The 20,060-nt window shown below is 42.0% G+C and overlaps 1 protein-coding gene across 7 annotated transcripts in view; it reads right to left on the reverse strand.

The window, feature by feature from the left end:
* LOC137654644 (pyruvate dehydrogenase phosphatase regulatory subunit, mitochondrial) overlaps positions 1–20,060 on the reverse strand; it is a 660,498-nt gene that overhangs the window by 133,695 nt on the left and 506,743 nt on the right. For all 7 annotated transcript variants that reach the window (XM_068388459.1, XM_068388461.1, XM_068388455.1 and 4 more), the window contains exons 2-3: positions 19,716–19,885; positions 6,676–6,829 (exon numbers count right to left, since the gene is read on the reverse strand). In XM_068388459.1, the coding sequence (XP_068244560.1) occupies positions 6,676–6,829; positions 19,716–19,872 (311 nt within the window). In that variant the 5' untranslated portion in view covers positions 19,873–19,885. The remainder of the gene's footprint in view (positions 1–6,675; positions 6,830–19,715; positions 19,886–20,060) is intronic.

Genomic DNA, 20,060 nt, shown 5'->3' on the forward strand with positions numbered 1-20,060 from the left:
AGAGGGGTGTTGATCCCTTCCAGCTAATCGTAAGTGCATTATTGCTGATGGCTTTTTGATTTGGAAGAGATGAACAGAACTTTTTGCACTTAGTATTGAAACCATTTGAGAACAGATCTATTTCTGGGGTGAAATTGAAGTCAGAGCAGATTAAGGAGAATAGACTGTCACTGAGGGAAGTTTCTGTGTGAATGGAACCCAGGTCCCTGGAAAGTGAGTCTGCGATGGTGTTACTTACTCCCCTGATCCATCTGGAATTTATCTGTATGTTGTGATCCTTCATGGTACTAAGTATTTTCCTGACTAGTTCATGGGCTAACTTGTTTCTGATACTACCCTGTTTCTTTATCCAACAATTAGTAACCTTTGAATCAACATGTATTAAGACTACCTTGTTGTATAACCTTGTGATGAAGTGTTCCAAAGAATAGAAGCAAGCTAATAACTCTCTTACATTGATGTGAAGGGAGGATTCTTCATTTGTCCAAGTTCCATTTATTGAGAGCATATTACCCGCTATTACTAATGCACCTCCCCAACCCTGGTTGGAAGCGTCAGTGAAAAGTTCTGCATCTATCTGTGGTTTTGGAATGTTAATCTCTCTGTACATTTGTCTCTGTTCCCATGGCTTTAGGTATTTTTTGAAGGTGTGGGGAATGATTTTGTACCCTGAATTAAAATAACTGTGGTACCTGTGGAGATATTTAAGATGGAATCTTCCCAAGCTTGTATAGGATGCACTAAAATTTAAAGCTCCGATTAACATTTGATAGGAATGCAGGTCGGATTTAACAGAGTTGGAGAAAGCTTTGGCCAATTCGACACACTTCTCTATGTTTTTCCCACTGGGATTCATAGTTTTCTTAATCATATTGTAATGCACTCCTAAAAATTCGATTCTTTGAGTCGGTTCAATTGTAGATTTTTTAAGCGAGATATTCCATCCTAAGTCTGACAAGATCTTAATGACTAGCTGAATGTGATTTTTACATTTTACATAATCTTTTGCTAATATGAGAATGTCATCAAGATAGTTGAATATTAAGATGTTATATGAGGTTCTAATATACTTGATCACTGTGTACATTATTTTTGAAAAAATATAAGGTGCTGTCTTTAGTCCAAAGGGTATCACAGTCCATTTGAACTTCCTTTTACCTAGTTTGAAGGTTAGAAATTTCTGGCTACTTGCATGTAATGGAATGTGCCAATAAGCATCTTTTAAATCTAGTTTGCAGGCCCAAGAGTTTAGATGTAGATAGGGAAATATAGTATTGGCCTTGAGCATGGTAAAAGAAGGTTTTTTAATCATGGTGTTGAGCACTTTCATGTCAAAGATTAGTCGTACTGTTCCATCTGGTTTGAATTTATAAAATATGTGGTTGGAGTAGTAAAAGGAAGTTCTGGGGATCTGCTCTATGACACCTAGTTTTAGCAGTCTGTCACATTCACTTTCCAATATTTTACGCTTGTTAATTGAATAAAATCTATCTTTACCTGTTCTTTTTAATGACCTCTGGGCTTTAAGTTTATTATTAAACGGAATTCTCACCCCTTCATTGATAATTTTACAAGCAAAAGAGGCATTAGGAAGCTTTCTCCAACTATCAATATTCATCAATAATGACTTACCTATCCTATTCTCTGGGGGGCTCTGGGAGGAGTTATTCATTGGTTTTGAGGCCAAAGGCGAGGTCTCTTTACTTCTATCTTGATTTATAGCATTTGGCCCAATGTCATGATGGTCTGGTGCGGAGCAAAGCTCGTTATTATCTGGTGCTGAGCAAAGCTCATTAACCACTGGTGCTGAGCAAAGCTCGTAATTAACTGGTGCTGAGCAAAGCTCGTAATTAACTGGTGCTGAGCAAAGCTCGTAATTAACTGGTGCTGAGCAAAGCTCATTATTAACTGGTGCAGTGTAAACATCATTATCAACTGGTGCATAGAATACTGGTGCTGAAAAAATTTTTCTTTGAACTGGTGCGGAGCATGGCTCAATTTCTAGGGTCTTTCTTTTCTCTGGCTCCTGAACTATTAGCTTGTCCATTTTGTGACCTCCCCCCCCTGTACCCACCTCGCCTATTACCTCTTCTAAGTGGCTGAGACTTGAATCTAAAGTTAGGGTTACCTTTGAGGAAACTGAACCTTCTTCCCTGAAATCTGCCCCCGAAGTTGAATTTCCTACCCCTGAAGTTTGCTGCCCCTCCTCTGAGGAGGGGACCTTTGTGAAAGCAGGCAGCAATGGCTGATTTTTGGTCTTCAGTTAAATTCCAAACTTCTTTAATGTCTGCTTTGATTATAAGATCTCTTACTTCTTCCTTGAGGTATCTAGGAAGTGCTCTGCTTCTGAAATTTCTTATCAAATTTTGTATGAGGTCTATGCTCCTCCTTAGGGGACCAATAATAATTTTGGACAAAAAATCAATGTCATTTACTTTGGAGGGGTATACAATGTGTGCCAGTGCTGCATGCCCTTGAAAGGCAGAAATACTCATTTTAATATTTTCAATGTCATAGAAAAATTTCCTCTTATAACTGTCATCAAATACCTTACCTTCAGGCCAGAAATTCAACTTTGGAGTATTAATTAATTTAAAAAAGTCTGAGAACTCCTTATTTTGACTACTAACAAAGAATTTATCCCGGTTATCACTATGGCCTTCACTGAAAGTTAATGCTACTAGTGAATTATTCAATTGAATTTTCCCTTCTCTATGAAAAGATGGTTCAGCTTTGAAATTGGTGGAAATATATGAAGGAATGGGTTTATTGAATGTAAGAAGGTTGAAATCTTCGTAATCACTTTCGTCTCCATTATTATAAAAGGAAAAGAGGTCTAAATTTGCACTTTCAGGTAATTCAGGTGATCGTCTTGAGCGCTTAGTAGGAGGGGGAGCCTCATTCTTCTTAGCAGGTGAACCACTTCTGCCGAGATGAATGTTTAATATCAGTGATTTATTTACCATAGAATAATTGAAATTTTGTTCAACGGGTATAGTAAATATGGACAGCAGCGGACCTAGAAGGCTGAAGTCAGGCAATGGGGTTCACGACTCAAATAGCCCTCTTAGGTTAATTCAGTGCCATATTTAAGTGAATGATAAGTTTAAATCTGTTATTATTAATAAACTAGACCTGCCTCATATGTAACCCTTATCAGATAGCCCCCCAGGGCCTAGGCTAGTGTCGATAGGTTTAAAGCGAGAAATGTAAGCTCGAACTTACCTGTGGTCTAGCCTACTGCCTATTAAGCGCGTGCTTTTAATGTGTCAGGCAAGCAATTTGTTTTGTGTGCTTAATTATAATTTTGTAATATATAAAAATTGGAGTATTTAGTTTGTTTATACCGATTAATCGTGTAGTAATCATGCACATGCTTTGCTTAAGCTACTTACGCTATGTTCGGAAGTGCCTGCTCTAAGCTTTCAAATCATAACAAGCTTACGTATGGGGGCCGCCATTTGCATTTGTGACGTCATTAGTCTAAATCAGCTGCTTTCCATATGACGTTTTCGTTGTAAACAGAATTTAAAACCTTACCTTTTCTGGATGATTTGCATAAGAGTTTGATTCTGTTGTAGTAACATATTTACGATATCAGAATTAGAAGGCATATCACTATCTGCAGTCGATTGTGTGCGTTTTTCGTTACTGATTACGTTCTCCTCTCCGCTGGAGTCTTCGCTAAGCCGATGCACCTCCGCGGAGGTAAGAATTTGCCTAGACATAATTAAGCCGTGGGCTGAGATATTACTCTGGTTGCTGAGTGCAGGATAATGAAAATCAGCAAATGTTGGGAGCAGCGGGAGGGAAAAAGAGGAGAACGTTCTGTGCCGAAGTCAACTTCAGAAAATGTGGCTTCCATTGCCGAGTCAACCCGCTCGTCTCTGGTAACTCCGCCCAAGGGGGCGTGGTTTAGGGCTCGCGCCGCCGCTTGGGGGGGTTCCAGGGGGGGGTGTATAAGCTACCACTGGTGAGTCCGGAAGGTTGAGACCTCCCTCTCCAGAAGTCTTGTTTCCTAGGAGATAACTCCTTAAGGTCCTGTAATTCTGGCCTCAATAGGTCCAAGATTATTACTTACTTTTAGGGGTTTATTTCTCGCCCTCCATCAGAAATCAAGAGTATGTACAGGCGGGCCTTGGTGTGTGAAAATAATCTCTTTCCAGTTAATATTTTTCTCTGTATCTTTTCAGTAATAGCGCCTGGCGTAACTATGTTCCAACGCTAGACGCTCGCGGGCATTATGATTGGAACTAAGACGCTCACGGGCATTATGATTGGAACTAAGACGCTCGCAATCTCGACGTTCGGCTCGACTGGGGAAATCGCGACATGCAAGTCCTGATGCTTGACGTCACGTCTAACTGCTTGACGTTCGGCGTCACGTCTAACTGCTTGACGTTCGGCGTCACGTCTAACTGCTTGACGTTCGGCGTCACGTCTAACTGCTCGACGTCTAGCGTCCTGTCTAACTGCTTGACGTTCGGCGTCAAGTCCAACTACTGGACGCTTGACGCCATGCAACTGCTTGACGCTCGGCGTCACGTCTAACTGCTTGCCACTCGACGCCAAGTCCAACTGCTGAACGCTAGACGCCATGCAACTGCTTGACGCTCGGCGATTTAGACGCTCGGAACTATGCTTGACACTCGACGTCACGTCCAACTGCTTGACACTCGACGTCACGTCCAACTGCTTGACGCTCGACGTCATGTCTAACTGCTTGACACTCGACGTCAAGTCCAACTGCAGGACACTTGACGCCATGCAACTGCTTGACGCTTGGCGCCACGTGACTCTCAGAACAATGACACTGGCGATTCAGACGCTCGGAACTATGACGTTCGCGTCTAGAATATTCGCTCATCCAACAAGAGAGACAAAGAAGTTGCACTCGGTTCCAAACATCGTGTCAAACTCTTACAGCATCGTTAGTAGTGCTGGACGCTCTGCTGGAGGCTCAATGACATCACGCTTGCCGTCCAATGCTCTGACGCTCGGTGTTACGTGTCATGACTTCCAGCTACTCGACGCTTGGCGTGATGTAGTCCATTCCTTAACGCTCGGCGTCCTTCTGGACGATAGCTTATGGTGTTAAGCATCTAAACGCTCGGCGACATGACGAGCAACTCTCTTCTTGTCTAGAAGGAAGTGAAATACGTAAGACACCAGTCCTGTCTGTGAGCTGAGTCAATCGACGGCGAAGATAACACTTTTACCTCGCCTTTCCTATGGTGAGGGTGAGCGTCCTGGGAAGCGACAACAGGAACGATCGAGGGGACGTTTCTTTTCGCCAATCAACATTCCTTCTCCCAGGGGTTGGGGAGCTTGGAAGAGGTCTAAGGCTAGGATAACAACAGGGTCGAGAAGAAGCACCCTCCACTGACTGATTAAATTCACTGCACTAATTTAGCACTGAAAATTGCACTTTTTATACTCTTTCACATAAGACCATAAATAGACCTGCCCACTGCGAGAAATATTACTCTTCCACCAAGGGCTTGAATGAGAATGCAATAGGTTATTTGATTAATATTAGAAATCCCAATATCGAAAACAAAACAAAAATAACGATACAAAGTAATTTGTGAGACTGTATCGATTTTACCTTGTGATAAGGAAGCCGCCTTCAATGAATTCTTTCATTATGTCCGCTTTCCTTATGCCAGAACTACGTAGCGAACTTAAACTGTACGCTAGTATTATTTAAAAAACCCTGAAAATAGATCGATGATTACTGTATCTAAATAAAGTACACGTATACTAATAGGACAAATATACTCTTAAAAATAATATACTCCTTTTATATTATAAAAACTTAAATACTTTTGGTCTGTAAGTAGAATTTTACATTTCATTCTCTGCATAGAAAAAGAAATGAATATGCAAGTCATACTACGTAGTAACTACGTAGTTTACGTCATATGATTGGCAGTGTTTACCTACCGCCATCATCTTTTTAAAGTAGGTTCGTTATTTTTACAGTAGGTGGAAAAAACTCCTAATCCTACCCCTTTCAAGTTATGCATATATCGATCATAACCCAATCACTACTCTCAGTCAAAATAAAACCAAACTAGCGAAAGCCCACAGTAAATTGTACATCACCAAGATGACTGCAATTATACAGGTTACAGCGAGTGAAAAATCCAATAATGTTGCCGGCGTGAGCGGCAGGGAAGATCTAAAGAATCATGGAATGGTTCCAGGAGAGTGCGCAGGTGGTACACCTGGCTACTCAATCTGCGATTGCCGCGAGTTTTGAAATTTCTGTCGGACGTCAGGGACGTACTGTATAGCTATATATATAACTACCGGCTAAGTCAGATGTTTAAAAGTAGAGGATTAAGACCGGCGACAACCGTTCACAATCCAAGCCAAAAGCGAAGTGAAGCACAGTCACAGGTGTGCGAATGAGAGGGGTAGCTAGCTAGCCCCCTACCACCCGTTAACTAGCAGAATGGGTAGTTAACCCTAGCTAAATTGTAATGGCTCAACCTTTCAGCTTTGTCGAAAGAAATACCCCTATAAATAGCGTTGGTTTGTATTCCAGTTATGGAACAAAGTGCCATTAATTACAAGAAAAATCCCCAACACCCACTATAAAAATATTTGAACTGAAGAGAGGACAAATGTAAAGTAAACTAACTTACATGATTACTTGTGTATATTTACCTTCCTTGTTCAAGCATAACTGCATCCTTGCCCCATCCCAACTCTGCCAGGTGATATAGTAGTGATGTTCCAACCATTCCTCCACCACATATTACAACTTTAGCTTTCTTGGGAGGAGTTTCATTCATGGGTATCGTTGATGATAAAAAAGGGCCTGGAGAAGAAAGGATTACATTGTAACATGAATACAAAAAACGAAATGATGATTAACCGTGAACAATAGGTGAGCCACTGCTGGTACTAATTTTGACCTTGGATGTACAGTACAGTACAGTATAGGCTACATTAGCCTATGGGCAGACCACCGTTTTTGTTTGTACATTATCAAAAACTTTTACATACATACATACATACATATATATACCAAAGGCACTTCCCCCAATTTTGGGGGGTAGCCGACAACAACAAGAAACAAAACAAAAAAGGGGACCTCTACTCTCTACGTTCCTCCAGCCTAACCAGGGACTCAGCCGAGTTCAGCTGGTACTGCTAGGGTGCCACAGCCCAACCTCCCACATTTCCACCACAGATGAAGCTTCATACTGCTGAGTCCCCTACTGCTGCTACCTCCGCGGTCATCTAAGGCACTGGAGGAAGCAGCAGGGCCTACCGGAACTGCGTCACAATCGCTCGCCATTCATTCCTATTTCTAGCACGCTCTCTTGCCTCTCTCACATCTATCCTCCTATCACCCAGAGCTTTCTTCACACCATCCATCCACCCAAACCTTGGCCTTCCTCTTGTACTTCTCCCATCAACTCTTGCATTCATCACCTTCTTTAGCAGACAGCCATTTTCCATTCTCTCAACATGGCCAAACCACCTCAACACATTCATATCCACTCTAGCCGCTAACTCATTTCTTACACCCGTTCTCACCCTCACCACTTCGTTCCTAACCCTATCTACTCGAGATACACCAGCCATACTCCTCAGACACCATCTCAAACACATTCAATTTCTGTCTCTCCATCACTTTCATTCCCCACAACTCCGATCCATACATCACAGTTGGTACAATCACTTTCTCATATAGAATCATTCTTGCCCAACCCTCTATTTTTTACTACTCCCTTAACTGCCCCCAACACTTTGCAACCTTCATTCACTCTCTGACGTACATCTGCTTCCACTCCACCATTTGCTGCAACAACAGACCCCAAGTACTTAAACTGATCCACCTCCTCAAGTAACTCTCCATTCAACATGACATTCAACCTTGCACCACCTTCCCTTCTCGTACATCTCATAACCTTACTCTTACCCACATTAACTCTCAACTTCCTTCTCTCACAAACCCTTCCAAATTCTGTCACTAGTCGGTCAAGCTTCTCTTCATGTGTCTGCTACCAGTACAGTATCATCCGCAAACAACAACTTGTATTTACCTCCCATTCATGATCATTCTCGCCTACCAGTTTTAATCCTCGTCCAAGCACTCGAGCATTCACCTCTCTCACCACTCCATCAACATACAAGTTAAACAACCACGGCGACATCACACATCCCTGTCTCAGCCCCACTCTCACCGGAAACCAATCGCTCACTTCCTTTCCTATTCTAACACATGCTTTACTACCTTTGTAGAAACTTTTCACTGCTTGCAACAACCTTCCACCAACTCCATATAACCTCATCACATTCCACATTGCTTCCCTATCAACTCTATCATATGCTTTCTCCAGATCCATAAACGCAACATACACCTCCTTACCTTTTGCTAAATATTTCTCGCATATCTGCCTAACTGTAAAAATCTGATTCATACAACCCCTACCTCTTCTAAAACCACCCTGTACTTCCAAGATTGCATTCTCTGTTTTATCCTTAATCCTATTAATCAGTACTCTACCATACACTTTTCCAACTACACTCAACAAACTAATACCTCTTGAATTACAACACTCAAGCACATCTCCCTTACCCTTATATAGTAGTACAATACATGCACAGACCCAATCTACTGGTACCATTGACAACACAAAACACACATTAAACAATCTCACCAACCATACAAGTACAGTCACACCCCCTTCCTTCAACATCTCAGCTTTCACACCATCCATACCAGATGCTTTTCCTACTCTCGTTTCATCTAGTGCTCTCCTCACTTCCTCTATTGTAATCTCTCTCTCATTCTCATCTCCCATCACTGGCACCTCAACACCTGGAACAGCAATTATATCTGCCTCCCTATCATCCTCAACATTCAGCAAACTTTCAAAATATTCCGCCCACCTTTTCCTTGCCTCCTCTCCTTTTAACAACCTTCCATTTCCATCTTTCACTGTCTCTTCAATTCTTGCGCCGGCCTTCCTTACTCTCTTCACTTCTTTCCAAAACTTCTTATTCTCTCCATATGACTGACCCAGTCCCTGACCCCACCTCAGGTCAGCTGCTCTCTTTGCCTCACGTACCTTGCGCTTTACTTCCACCTTTTGCTCTCTATATTTTTCATACTTCTCTATACTATTACTCTGCAGCCATTCTTCAAAAGCCCTCTTTTTCTCTTCCACTTTTACCTTCACTCCTTCATTCCACCATTCACTGCCCTTCCTCATGCTGCCTCCAACAACCTTCTTTCCACATACATCACTTGCAATCCCAACAAAATTTTCTTTTGCTAACTTCCACTCCTCCTCTAAATTACCAGTTTCTCTTACTCTCACCTCGTCATATGCCATTTTCAACCTTTCCTGATATTTACTTTTTACCCCCGGTTTTATTAGCTCTTCAACCCTCACTAGCTCCCTTTTACATCCACCTACTCTATTCCCCCACTCTTTTGCTACAACTAATTTTCCTTCCACCAAAAAATGATCAGACATACCGTTAGCCATACCCCTAAACACGTGCACGTCTTTCAATCTTCCAAACATTCTTTTATTCTTTTATATTTTCATAAAATATAAAATTACTATCTTATATCAACAAAATGTTATTTTCATTAGTAAAATAAATTTTTGAATATACTTACCCGATGATCATGTAGCTGTCAACTCTGTTGCCCGACAGAAATCTACGGTCGGGATACGCCAGCGATCGCTATACAGGTGGGGGTGTACACAACAGCGCCATCTGTGAGCAGGTACTCAAGTACTTCTTGTCAACAAGAACTCAATTTTCTCCTCGGTCCACTGGTTCTCTATGGGGAGGAAGGGCGGGTCCTTAAATTCATGATCATCGGGTAAGTATATTCAAAAATTTATTTTACTAATGAAAATAACATTTTTCAATATTAATCTTACCCGATGATCATGTAGCTGATTCACACCCAGGGTGGTGGGTGGAGACCAGCATACATGTTAACAAAGAAGCTAAGTATCCCGTATTTCATTTTATTAGTTATTCAAAAATAACATAAAATAAATAAGTACCTGGTAAGGAAGACGACTTGAACCATTACTCTGCCTTTATTAAGTACGTCTTCCTTACTGAGCGTAGCGGTCCTCTTAGGATGCTGAACGACTCTTAGGTGCTGAAGTATCAAGGGCTGCAACCCATACTAAAGGACCTCATCACAACCTCTAACCTCGGCGCTTCTCAAGAAAGAATTGACCACCCGCCAAATCAACAAGGATGCGGAAGGCTTCTTAGCCGACCGTACAACCCATAAAAAGTATTCAAGAGAAAGGTTAAAAAGGTTATGGGATTATGGGAATGTAGTGGCTGAGCCCTCACCTACTACTGCACTCGCTGCTACGAATGGTCCCAGGGTGTAGCAGTTCTCGTAAAGAGACTGGACATCTTTGAGATAGAATGATGCGAACACTGACTTGCTTCTCCAATAGGTTGCATCCATAACACTCTGCAGAGAACGGTTCTGTTTGAAGGCCACTGAAGTAGCCACAGCTCTCACTTCATGTGTCCTTACCTTCAGCAAAGCAAGGTCTTCTTCCTTCAGATGAGAATGTGCTTCCCTAATCAGAAGCCTGATGTACAGTAGGGTCCCGAATTATGCGAGAATTTGGTCGATTAATGACCTCGTGTAAATGGAAAATCGCGAATTTCGAAACACAACTAACAGAAATAATTCCATTGTGGCCATGGCAACCAGCAATTTGCCTATTCAAATGTGTTTACTACCCATTTCCAATACTTTCTTTGTACTATACTGTATTTCTTTATAATATCAAATTGTTTTTGTAAATAAATAAAACATTTAATATACTTTAAAGTTCTAATAACTTGAAAAATGGTTAAAATTACAACCAGGATAGGTGTAAACACCATATATTTCCCGTTATAACACAACCCAAAATACAGACAAATTTTAATGTTTGTCATATCTATTGTATAATACAACTGGTGAATAGCAAAACCATCACTCTATAGACTAGCTTGTTGTATGATTGAAAATCCAGAATTATCAAAATAAAGGCGATTTTATATCATGCGTTTCCTAAACACGCTAAAAAGCACAATAGAAAACGACAACCAATGTTTTGTTTACGTTTATCTCTGATCACAACGAAGAAACAGACGCATTTATACATCTGTGTTTTTGAATTGACAGCAATTTTACCAAGTATAGATTAAATGTTGAATTTGTTATTACCAATGTTCTAATTATTTTTTATTAGAACTTTCAAATAAATGAAATGAATGCCATTTATGAAACGTTTTTCTTTATGATGCCGCCTGAAACGGAAACCTTCCATTTGTTTACGCTCCATCTTCGATCATAATAAACAAACGAATGTATTAAACACACATGATCTAAGTCATAACTAATGATATTACAAACAATTTAGTAAACATTATGTTATTACAAATATTTTACTTACCGTATCCATATAAATTCCTAAATTCGTAGCAAAGCTGGAAATTTTTTTTCCTTATGCGTTTAATCCACAATAGCAAACAGCCGCTAATGACAGAGTGATAACTTACGATAATTCTAAACTGTTACGAAAGATAATTGTCCTTTCCATATCCAAAATACTTTTCCTAACTTCAGTTATAAGTCAACTTGTACCCACCTCAATTATGGATCCATATGCAAAAAATAGGTAAAAGAAGAAAGTACTAGGCCTATTTCTAAAGTCACCGAACAATTAGGTTACCGCTATAACGTTCGATGAGAGAGAGAGAGAGAGGAGAGAGAGAGAGGAGAGAGAGAGAGAGGAGAGAGAGAGAGAGAGAGAGAGAGAGAGAGAGAGAGAGAGAGAGAGAGAGGGATGATTTTAAAGTACTAAACAATAAATATGATAGGTTATAACACATTGGTGTTTATGTAATATTAACTGTATAGATGGTTTGAATAAGTTAAGAAATGGTGTAAACAATTCTTTGTTATTGTATTCGCGCGGAAGCTAGACATCAGCTGATGTGATCACAGCCAAAAGTAAAATAAAAATAAGTTAGCAATACTCGATTTTTAAAACACACCCGAAATTTAACAACATAAGTACAATGTTTATTATAGCGCAATTGACATTTAAAGAGTAAAAATTTTCTGGAATAGAATGGTGTTTCCTAAAAAATAGTGGTTTGCGGACGAAATCGGTTACCGTATTTTAAGCTATGATTGAAATGGATGTATACACGGTATAATTTTTTCGTTTTGTATTTAATTGACACTTCAAGAAAACCGATTTTGGTTTCTTCATCTATTTGTAAGTATTGTATAACGAGAGAGAGAGAGAGAGAGAGAGAGAGAGGAGAGAGAGAGAGAGAGAGAGAGAGAGAGAGAGAGAGAGATTATGACGCAGAAGGTTACAGACCTAGAACAGGGGAGGATGAAGGTGGGGGAAGTGATGAGATAGGCTGGGTGGACTCGCAGGGGAGACGGTAGGAGACGGGGGAAGGGGGGATTTGGTTGCCAGTGGCTAAAAATAGATTCTGAAAGACGGTAAAGGGAAAAACGAATCCCATCGAATAAACAGAATAAGGAAAGGGAATAAGATCCAGAGGAATAATAGATATAATGGAATGAAAATGACTAGATGGTGTTAGTTGTGATAAGAATAATTTAGATATTTGAAATAAGAGTGTCTGAGGAGGTATAGAAGGAATTCGTGATAAATATAGAGGAATATCAAAGGATACAGTTAGTTTGCATTAAAGGGTTTGTTATCGTTTATCGGCAGTGAATAGCCTAAACTTCGGTAACGAGTCGTCAATATTTTGTCATATTTTAAACAGTATACATTTGATTTGCAAACATTGGTTTTGTAGAGTAGACGGTAAAATAAAATCTAGAGAGAGAGAGAGAGAGAGAGAGAGAGAGAGAGAGAGAGAGAATTTCTGCCATCAAATCTCTCTCTCTCTCTCTCTCTCTCTCTCTCTCTCTCTCTCTCTCTCTCTCTCTCTGTCTCCCTAGATTTTATTTTACCGTCTACTCTACAAAACCAATGTTTGCAAATCAAATGTATAGCCTACTGTTTAAAATATGACAAAATATTGACGACTCGTTACCGAAGTTTAGGCTATTCACTGCCGATAAACGAACCCAGTCTACTCGTGAAAACCTTGAACGCCCAGAGGGAAAAATAAGGCTTTTAAATATACTGTACTAAACAAAAATAATGCTTTAATATACCATCATTAACACTACCATTACAATTATCGTAAGGTTGGAGAAAGATAAAGATTGCCGAGAACGTAACCACATTTCTGTTTACATTTTGTCAGCTGGACTCGCACAGTTAACAGTTGATTTCATTGTTGATGTGGAATGTTATCCTTAAATAGGCTATTCATTATGAAATTATGTTAATGAAATGTAATGTTAATATTGTTTTGTAACATTTATTATAAATCACCGTATTTAGGGCTACCAATATACTTAAAAAGACTATAGATTTGATACATTTTGTAGTGCTTGACTCGCGAACTTTGAACAGCCTCGTGGATACAGAAAATTTATTTTTGAAAAATAGCGATCGTGGAAAAGGGGAATCGTGTAATTCGAACACGCTTAATTCGGGACCCTACTGTAGTAAGAAACTGAGTTCTTAGACATTGGAAGAGAAGGCTTCTTGATAGCACACCATAAGGCTTCTGATTGTCCTCGTAAAGGTTTTGACCTTTTTAGATAGTACCTAAGAGCTCTAACTGGGCAAAGTACTCTCTCCAGTTCGTTCCCCACCAAGTTGGACAGGCTTGGGATCTCGAACGACTTAGGCCAAGGACGTGAAGGAAGCTCGTTTTTAGCAAAAAACCGAGCTGCAAGGAACATGTAGCCGTTTCAGATGTGAAAACTATGTTCCTGCTGAAGGCGTGGATCTCACTTACTCTTTTAGCTGTTGCCAAGCACACGAGGAAAAGAGTTTTTAATGTGAGGTCCTTAAAAGAGGCTGATTGGAGAGGTTCAAATCTTGATGACATAAGGAACCTTAGGACCACGTCTAGATTCCAGCCTGGAGTGGACAACCGACGTTCCTTTGAGGTCTCAAAAGACCTAAGGAGGTCCTGTAGATCTTTGTTGGTGGAAAGATCCAAGCCTCTGTGGCGGAAAACCGCTGCCAACATACTTCTGTAGCCCTTGATCGTAGGAGCTGAAAGGGATCTTACGTTCCTTAGATGTAACAGGAAGTCAGCAATCTGGGTTACAGTGGTACTGGTTGAGGAAACTGCATTGGCCTTGCACCAGCTTCGGAAGACTTCCCATTTAGACTGATAGACTCTGAGAGTGGATGTCCTCCTTGCTCTGGCAATCGCTCTGGCTGCCTCCTTCGAAAAGCCTCTAGCTCTTGAGAGTCTTTCGATAGTCTGAAGGCAGTCAGACGAAGAGCGTGGAGGTTTGGGTGTACCTTCTTTACGTGAGGTTGACGTAGAAGGTCCACTCTTAGAGGAAGAGTCCTGGGAATGTCGACCAGCCATTGCAGTACCTCTGTGAACCATTCTCTCGCGGGCCAGAGGGGAGCAACCAACGTCAGCCGTGTCCCTTTGTGAGAGGCGAACTTCTGAAGTACCCTGTTGACAATCTTGAACGGCGGGAATGCATACAGGTCGAGATGGGACCAATCCAGCAGAAAAGCATCCACGTGAACTGCTGCTGGGTCTGGAATCGGAGAACAATACAACGGGAGCCTCTAGGTCATCGAGGTAGCGAACAGATCTATGGTTGGCTGACCCCACAGGGCCCAAAGTCTGCTGCAAACATTCTTGTGAAGGGTCCACTCTGTGGGGATGACCTGACCCTTCCGGCTGAGGCGATCTGCCATGACATTCATATCGCCCTGAATGAACCTCGTTACCAGCGTGAGCTTTCGATCTTTTGACCAGATGAGGAGGTCCCTTGCGATCTAGAACAACTTCCTCGAATGAGTCCCTCCCTGCTTGGAGATGTAAGCCAAGGCTGTGGTGTTGTCGGAGTCCACCTCCACCACCTTGTTTAGCTGGAGGGACATGAAGTTTATCAAGGCCAGATGAACCGCCAACAACTCCTTGCAATTGATGTGAAGTGTCCTTTGCTCCTGATTCCATGTTCCCGAGCATTCCTGTCCGTCCAATGTCGCACCCCAGCCCGTGTCTGATGCGTCCGAGAAGAGACGGCGGTCGGGGTTCTGAACAGCCAAAGGTAGACCTTCCTTGAGAAGAAAGCTGTTCTTCCACCACGTTAGAGTAGACCTCATCTCTTCGGAAACAGGAACTGAGACCGTCTCTAGCGTCATGTCCTTTATCCAGTGAGCAGCTAGATGATACTGAAGGGGGCGGAGGTGGAGTCTCCCTAACTCGATGAACAGGGCCAGCGATGAAAGTGTCCCTGTTAGACTCATCCACTGCCTGACTGAGCATCGGTTCCTTCTCAGCATGCTCTGGATGCATTCTAGGGCTTGGTTGATCCCTGGGGCCGACGGAAAATCCCGAAAAACTCGACTCTGAATCTCCATACCCAGGTAGACAATGGTCTGGGATGGGACGAGCTGGGACTTCTCTAAATTGACCAGGAGGCCCAGTTCCTTGGTCAGATCCATAGTCCATCTGAGATTCTCCAGACAGCGACGACTTGTGGGAGCTCTTAAAAGCCAGTCGTCTGACGGAGCCGGACACAGGATCATGGTACTGCTGCACAGTCTGTGAACTGTCAACCATGGGGAAGCGAGGAAGTACAGCGACAACCCGAAACTGTCTAGACTGTCTGGGTAGTACAGACAACTCCTTATCGGGTTGCTGAGGTTGCCGCACTGCGTCACAACAAGTCACCTCTGCTGATTGTTGAACGTCTTCCCAGTGACACACTGACTCCGTAAAAAAAAAAATTTTCTATCAAGGACTAAGCTTGGACTGCATGTCTTGCAACAAAGCTCAAGGTCTATGGGAGCAGGTGTGGCAACAGACGGGGTTAGCGACTGAAGCGGAACCATTTACCCTCCCTGGAAGCATGTTATGCTTAAATAAAAGTCCATAGGAGGCTAAGCAGCTTAAGGCTCCTCTCCAAATGACAGAGTCCTCAAGGGAATATCAGAAGGAGGGAGAACAGCACTTTCTCATCTACAGGAACCATATCCGAGAAAAGCTAAGTTCTCTCAGTGAGGGTTTCACTGGTGCAAAAGCAGCAGACCAGAAGGCAACGTTATGAAACTTGCTTGACAGTCTGTGAACTGTCAAAAACTGAACTGTCAACCACAACAGGAGCGTGAGGACATACAGCACTGGTGTATAAGTAGCAGACCAGAAGGCAACGTCATGTAACTGCATGACAGTTTGTGAGTTGGCAACAACCAAAGATGTGTGGGGAAGCCTCAACTCCTGCCTGACTAGTTTGCTGCTGGCGAGTGGCGGTAACCACAGTGTGTTGCGGAGGCTGACACACCGTGTCAAAACACGGCAGCTTGTGGTAGCTCCCGCACGGCAACGGAGTGCTCTGTGTGTGGGAGTCATCATACATCTGGCAGGGTTGACTGTGCATGGGTGGAGGAGCTCTCACAACAAGAGTGTGAGAGCATGAAGCCATGCCGGGCGCACAACCGTGGGAGGTGTAGGCCCACGGGTGCATTGTCAACCTTCTCCGCAGTCGGAGTGTGGGAGCTGGCAACAACAAAAGCAGAGTGCTGGTGCGTGGGAGGGGCTGCGGTGGGTTGAGGAGCATGCGGTATGGTATGCAGAGCATGCTGTAAGGTATGCAGAGCATGCTGTAAGGTATGCAGAGCATGCTGTAAGGTATGCAGAGCATGCTGTAAGGTATGCAGAGCATGCGGTATGGTATGCAGAGCATGAGGTAAGGCATGCGGCTCATGCTGCATGGTATGCGGCTCATGCTGCATGGTATGCGGCTCATGCTGCATGGTATGCGGAGCATGCTGTAAGGTCTGCAGAGCATGCTGCATGGTATGCGGCTCATGCTGCATGGTATGCGGCTCATGCTGCATGGTATGCGGAGCATGCTGTAAGGTCTGCAGAGCATGCTGCATGGGCTGAGGAGAATGCCGCATAGTGCTGGAACCCGGCAACTCCTGATGCGGCAGCTCACGCATGTTAGCAGATGGTGCAGCAAGAACATGCGTCTGGCAGTGAGGACTGCGCATCTGTGGAGGAGCTCTCACAGGTGTGGTGTGGGAGCAGGCAGCCGCAGTATCTGCTGAGTGCACAACCTCGGCGGGTTGTAGGTAAACAGGCTGCATTGTCAACCTTCCAGCATGATACTCCTGCATGAAGGAGCAAGCTGAGACTGTATAGTCTGCAGCATGGACCACTAGGGTCTATGAAAGACAACAACAAACGGAGCTACTGTCCGTTGTGACTGAGGGTCTAAAACAGCTGGTGCGGCAACAGACGGAGTTACTGCCTGTTGCGATACCACCTAGCCTCTCTTAGGAGGTGTGCAGTTGTCGTACTGCAGCGAGTCCGAACTGACCCAGTGGCTACACCTAGGCCGTTGGACTTGCGCGGAAGGGACCGACTTGTACTTAAAAGCTGCAAGATTTGGTCCATGGTTTCTGCGAGAAACCTCTTCCGCAGACGAGGAATAAATGGGCTCTCTCGTCTTTGTGTGGGTGGGGTGATCACGTCGGCAACGTGTGTAGATACACCCGAAACCACAGAGGGAAACGTCTGTTCGTCGATCAAGGCCTGAGGAACCCATAAGTCCTTCGACATTACTTCTCCCCTGGGCTTGGGAGCTTGTAAGAGGTATCGGACTAGGTGAACAACTGGCACGAACAGACGAACCCTCGAACGCAACACTGTAACACTTTGCGCATATCACTTTATCACTTTTGATTTTCTGTTTGCACTAATTTCACTGAACTCGAAACTTTAAGTGGTTTGTACCTGAAACACGCAATCCTATCCTTCATTAAAAGGTAGTAATTGCGAAAACAGTATTACAATGTAACAGAAAAACATAATGAAAGATAAAGAATTCAGTGGCTGGAAAAGAGACTAAACACTAGATCAAATAAACTACGTTTAAAATCTCTCACCGCATAAAGCCTGGGAACAAGAATAAAACTCTAGAAACGTTTTAACTTCTTCCCCTCTATCGACTAGGGAGAAGAGCAAAAAAAAAAAAACGAGAACAACGTTACCCGCTTGAACGAAACGTTTATCCTCCTCTCTCTCCCTCCGTCTCTATCTCTCTCTCTCTCTCTCTCTCTCTCTTGACTTAGAACCTGAGAGATGAGCCCAATTATATATATCGTTAAAACATATTATTTGTTAAAGGAAAAAAAAAAAACTGAAAGGTTTCCCAAATAAAAAGTTCCTTTATTAGAATTAAAACCATTTAAGCTAAGAAAGAATGAACGAAACGCTAGAATCGGTTTACTCTTACTGCAACGTGAAACCGTGAATACTCTCTCTCTATCGTAACGATAGAGCGCAAGTTGAACGTTCTGAACGTCAACAACTGCGGAGACCAAACAAAACGTTAGTTCAACTTTGAAAACAGTACGAGACTTATCAAAGAAATTCTTTCAAAAACATAAAATTAAAATAGCATAAATTCTTAACAGGAAAAACAATATGACGAGCTCAATGTTAATTAACTTCGGTTCCAAGTAAGGACCGCCTACTATTAGGAAAGGTCGCATATATTTTTTTTTTTTTTTTTTTTTTTAAGGAAAGTTAATCGAAGAGGCCTATAAATGGCGGAGAGATATAAAATAAAAAGTGAAAAAGAGTCTATACTCTCTTCGACACCAACACTTCCGTCTAAGGGAAGGGTCGGCCATTTAAAAGTGAAAGAGAGTCCATACTCTCTTCGTCACCATAATTAATTCAAATTAATTCCAAAAGCTTGCTAAGCTAAAGATAAAGCTTCCCGAATAGCGAAGGCTAAACTCTAGAGCAAATACATCACCAAATCGTGAACAATAACTCCAGAATCAACAGCGTATCCAAGTAGGTCTAGCCGGAGGCACGACAGAGGAAAAATTGAGTTCTTGTTGACAAGAAATACTTGAGTACCTGCTCACAGATGGCGCTGTTGTGTACACCCCCACCTGTATAGCGATCGCTGGCGTATCCCGACCGTAGATTTCTGTCGGGCAACAGAGTTGACAGCTACATGATCATCGGGTAAGATTAATATTGAAAAATTTATCAATAACATTAGAGAATGTAATTGGGTTAATCTATTATATTTTCAACATTATAAAAAATACACAAAAGTTTAAATTTACCTGAAAAATTCATGTTTTTGACAAAATCCAAGATGTAAACAAACACAGTACTGTACTGTACTCAAACTCTCCATAATTTCTCAAACCATAAAATGTTTTTGAAATGTATAAGTTTTGGTACTACAATGCCTTCCCTAACTTTCACACTCACTTCCTAACCAATTTGCAAAATGATTAACTTACCAGTACTCAAGACTGTAATGGTAGACTAGCATGTATTTCAAAAAGGAATTTAAAGTGTGTGATTTCTAAAATGCTTGTCTCTCCAAAACTAAAAGCAATTGAGGATTCAAGATGAAAGTTAATACAAAATAAAGATTATACTATAACTCATGTATTCTATTGCTTTAAAACAAATAGCGTCAGTGATATAAGAGTACTGTTTGAAATTGAGGTTTTGCCAGGGGAGAAAGGGAAGACAGTAGTAGATTGATATAAAGAGAAATTTAAGATTAACAGCACACTAGCCTTGATTTTCATCATGGTGGAGATGCTGATGTGGTGAAAACCAGGATCCCTGTAGGATTTCAGAGGATGATGCTGCTCCCGTATGGCACTGCTGTGAATTTTGTGCCAAAACTTTTCTGCTATTCAGAGTGAGGTTGCGTAGCAACACAGTTCCCATTTCTCACTGGTACCTGAATTAATTCATAACATTCATTACTAATGTGGTTGGTGATGCTTTGTCTGCCATACCTACATTCATAAAAGAAAAATAATCTATAATTTAGTATCAAAGTTTTACAAATATATTTTAATGATAATGACTTTGGGCTGTGAGACAGTTTTATACTGTACTGTATTCTGGAATAC

The sequence above is a fragment of the Palaemon carinicauda genome, chromosome 15, assembly GCF_036898095.1.
Source record: "Palaemon carinicauda isolate YSFRI2023 chromosome 15, ASM3689809v2, whole genome shotgun sequence".
NCBI lineage: Eukaryota > Metazoa > Arthropoda > Malacostraca > Decapoda > Palaemonidae > Palaemon > Palaemon carinicauda.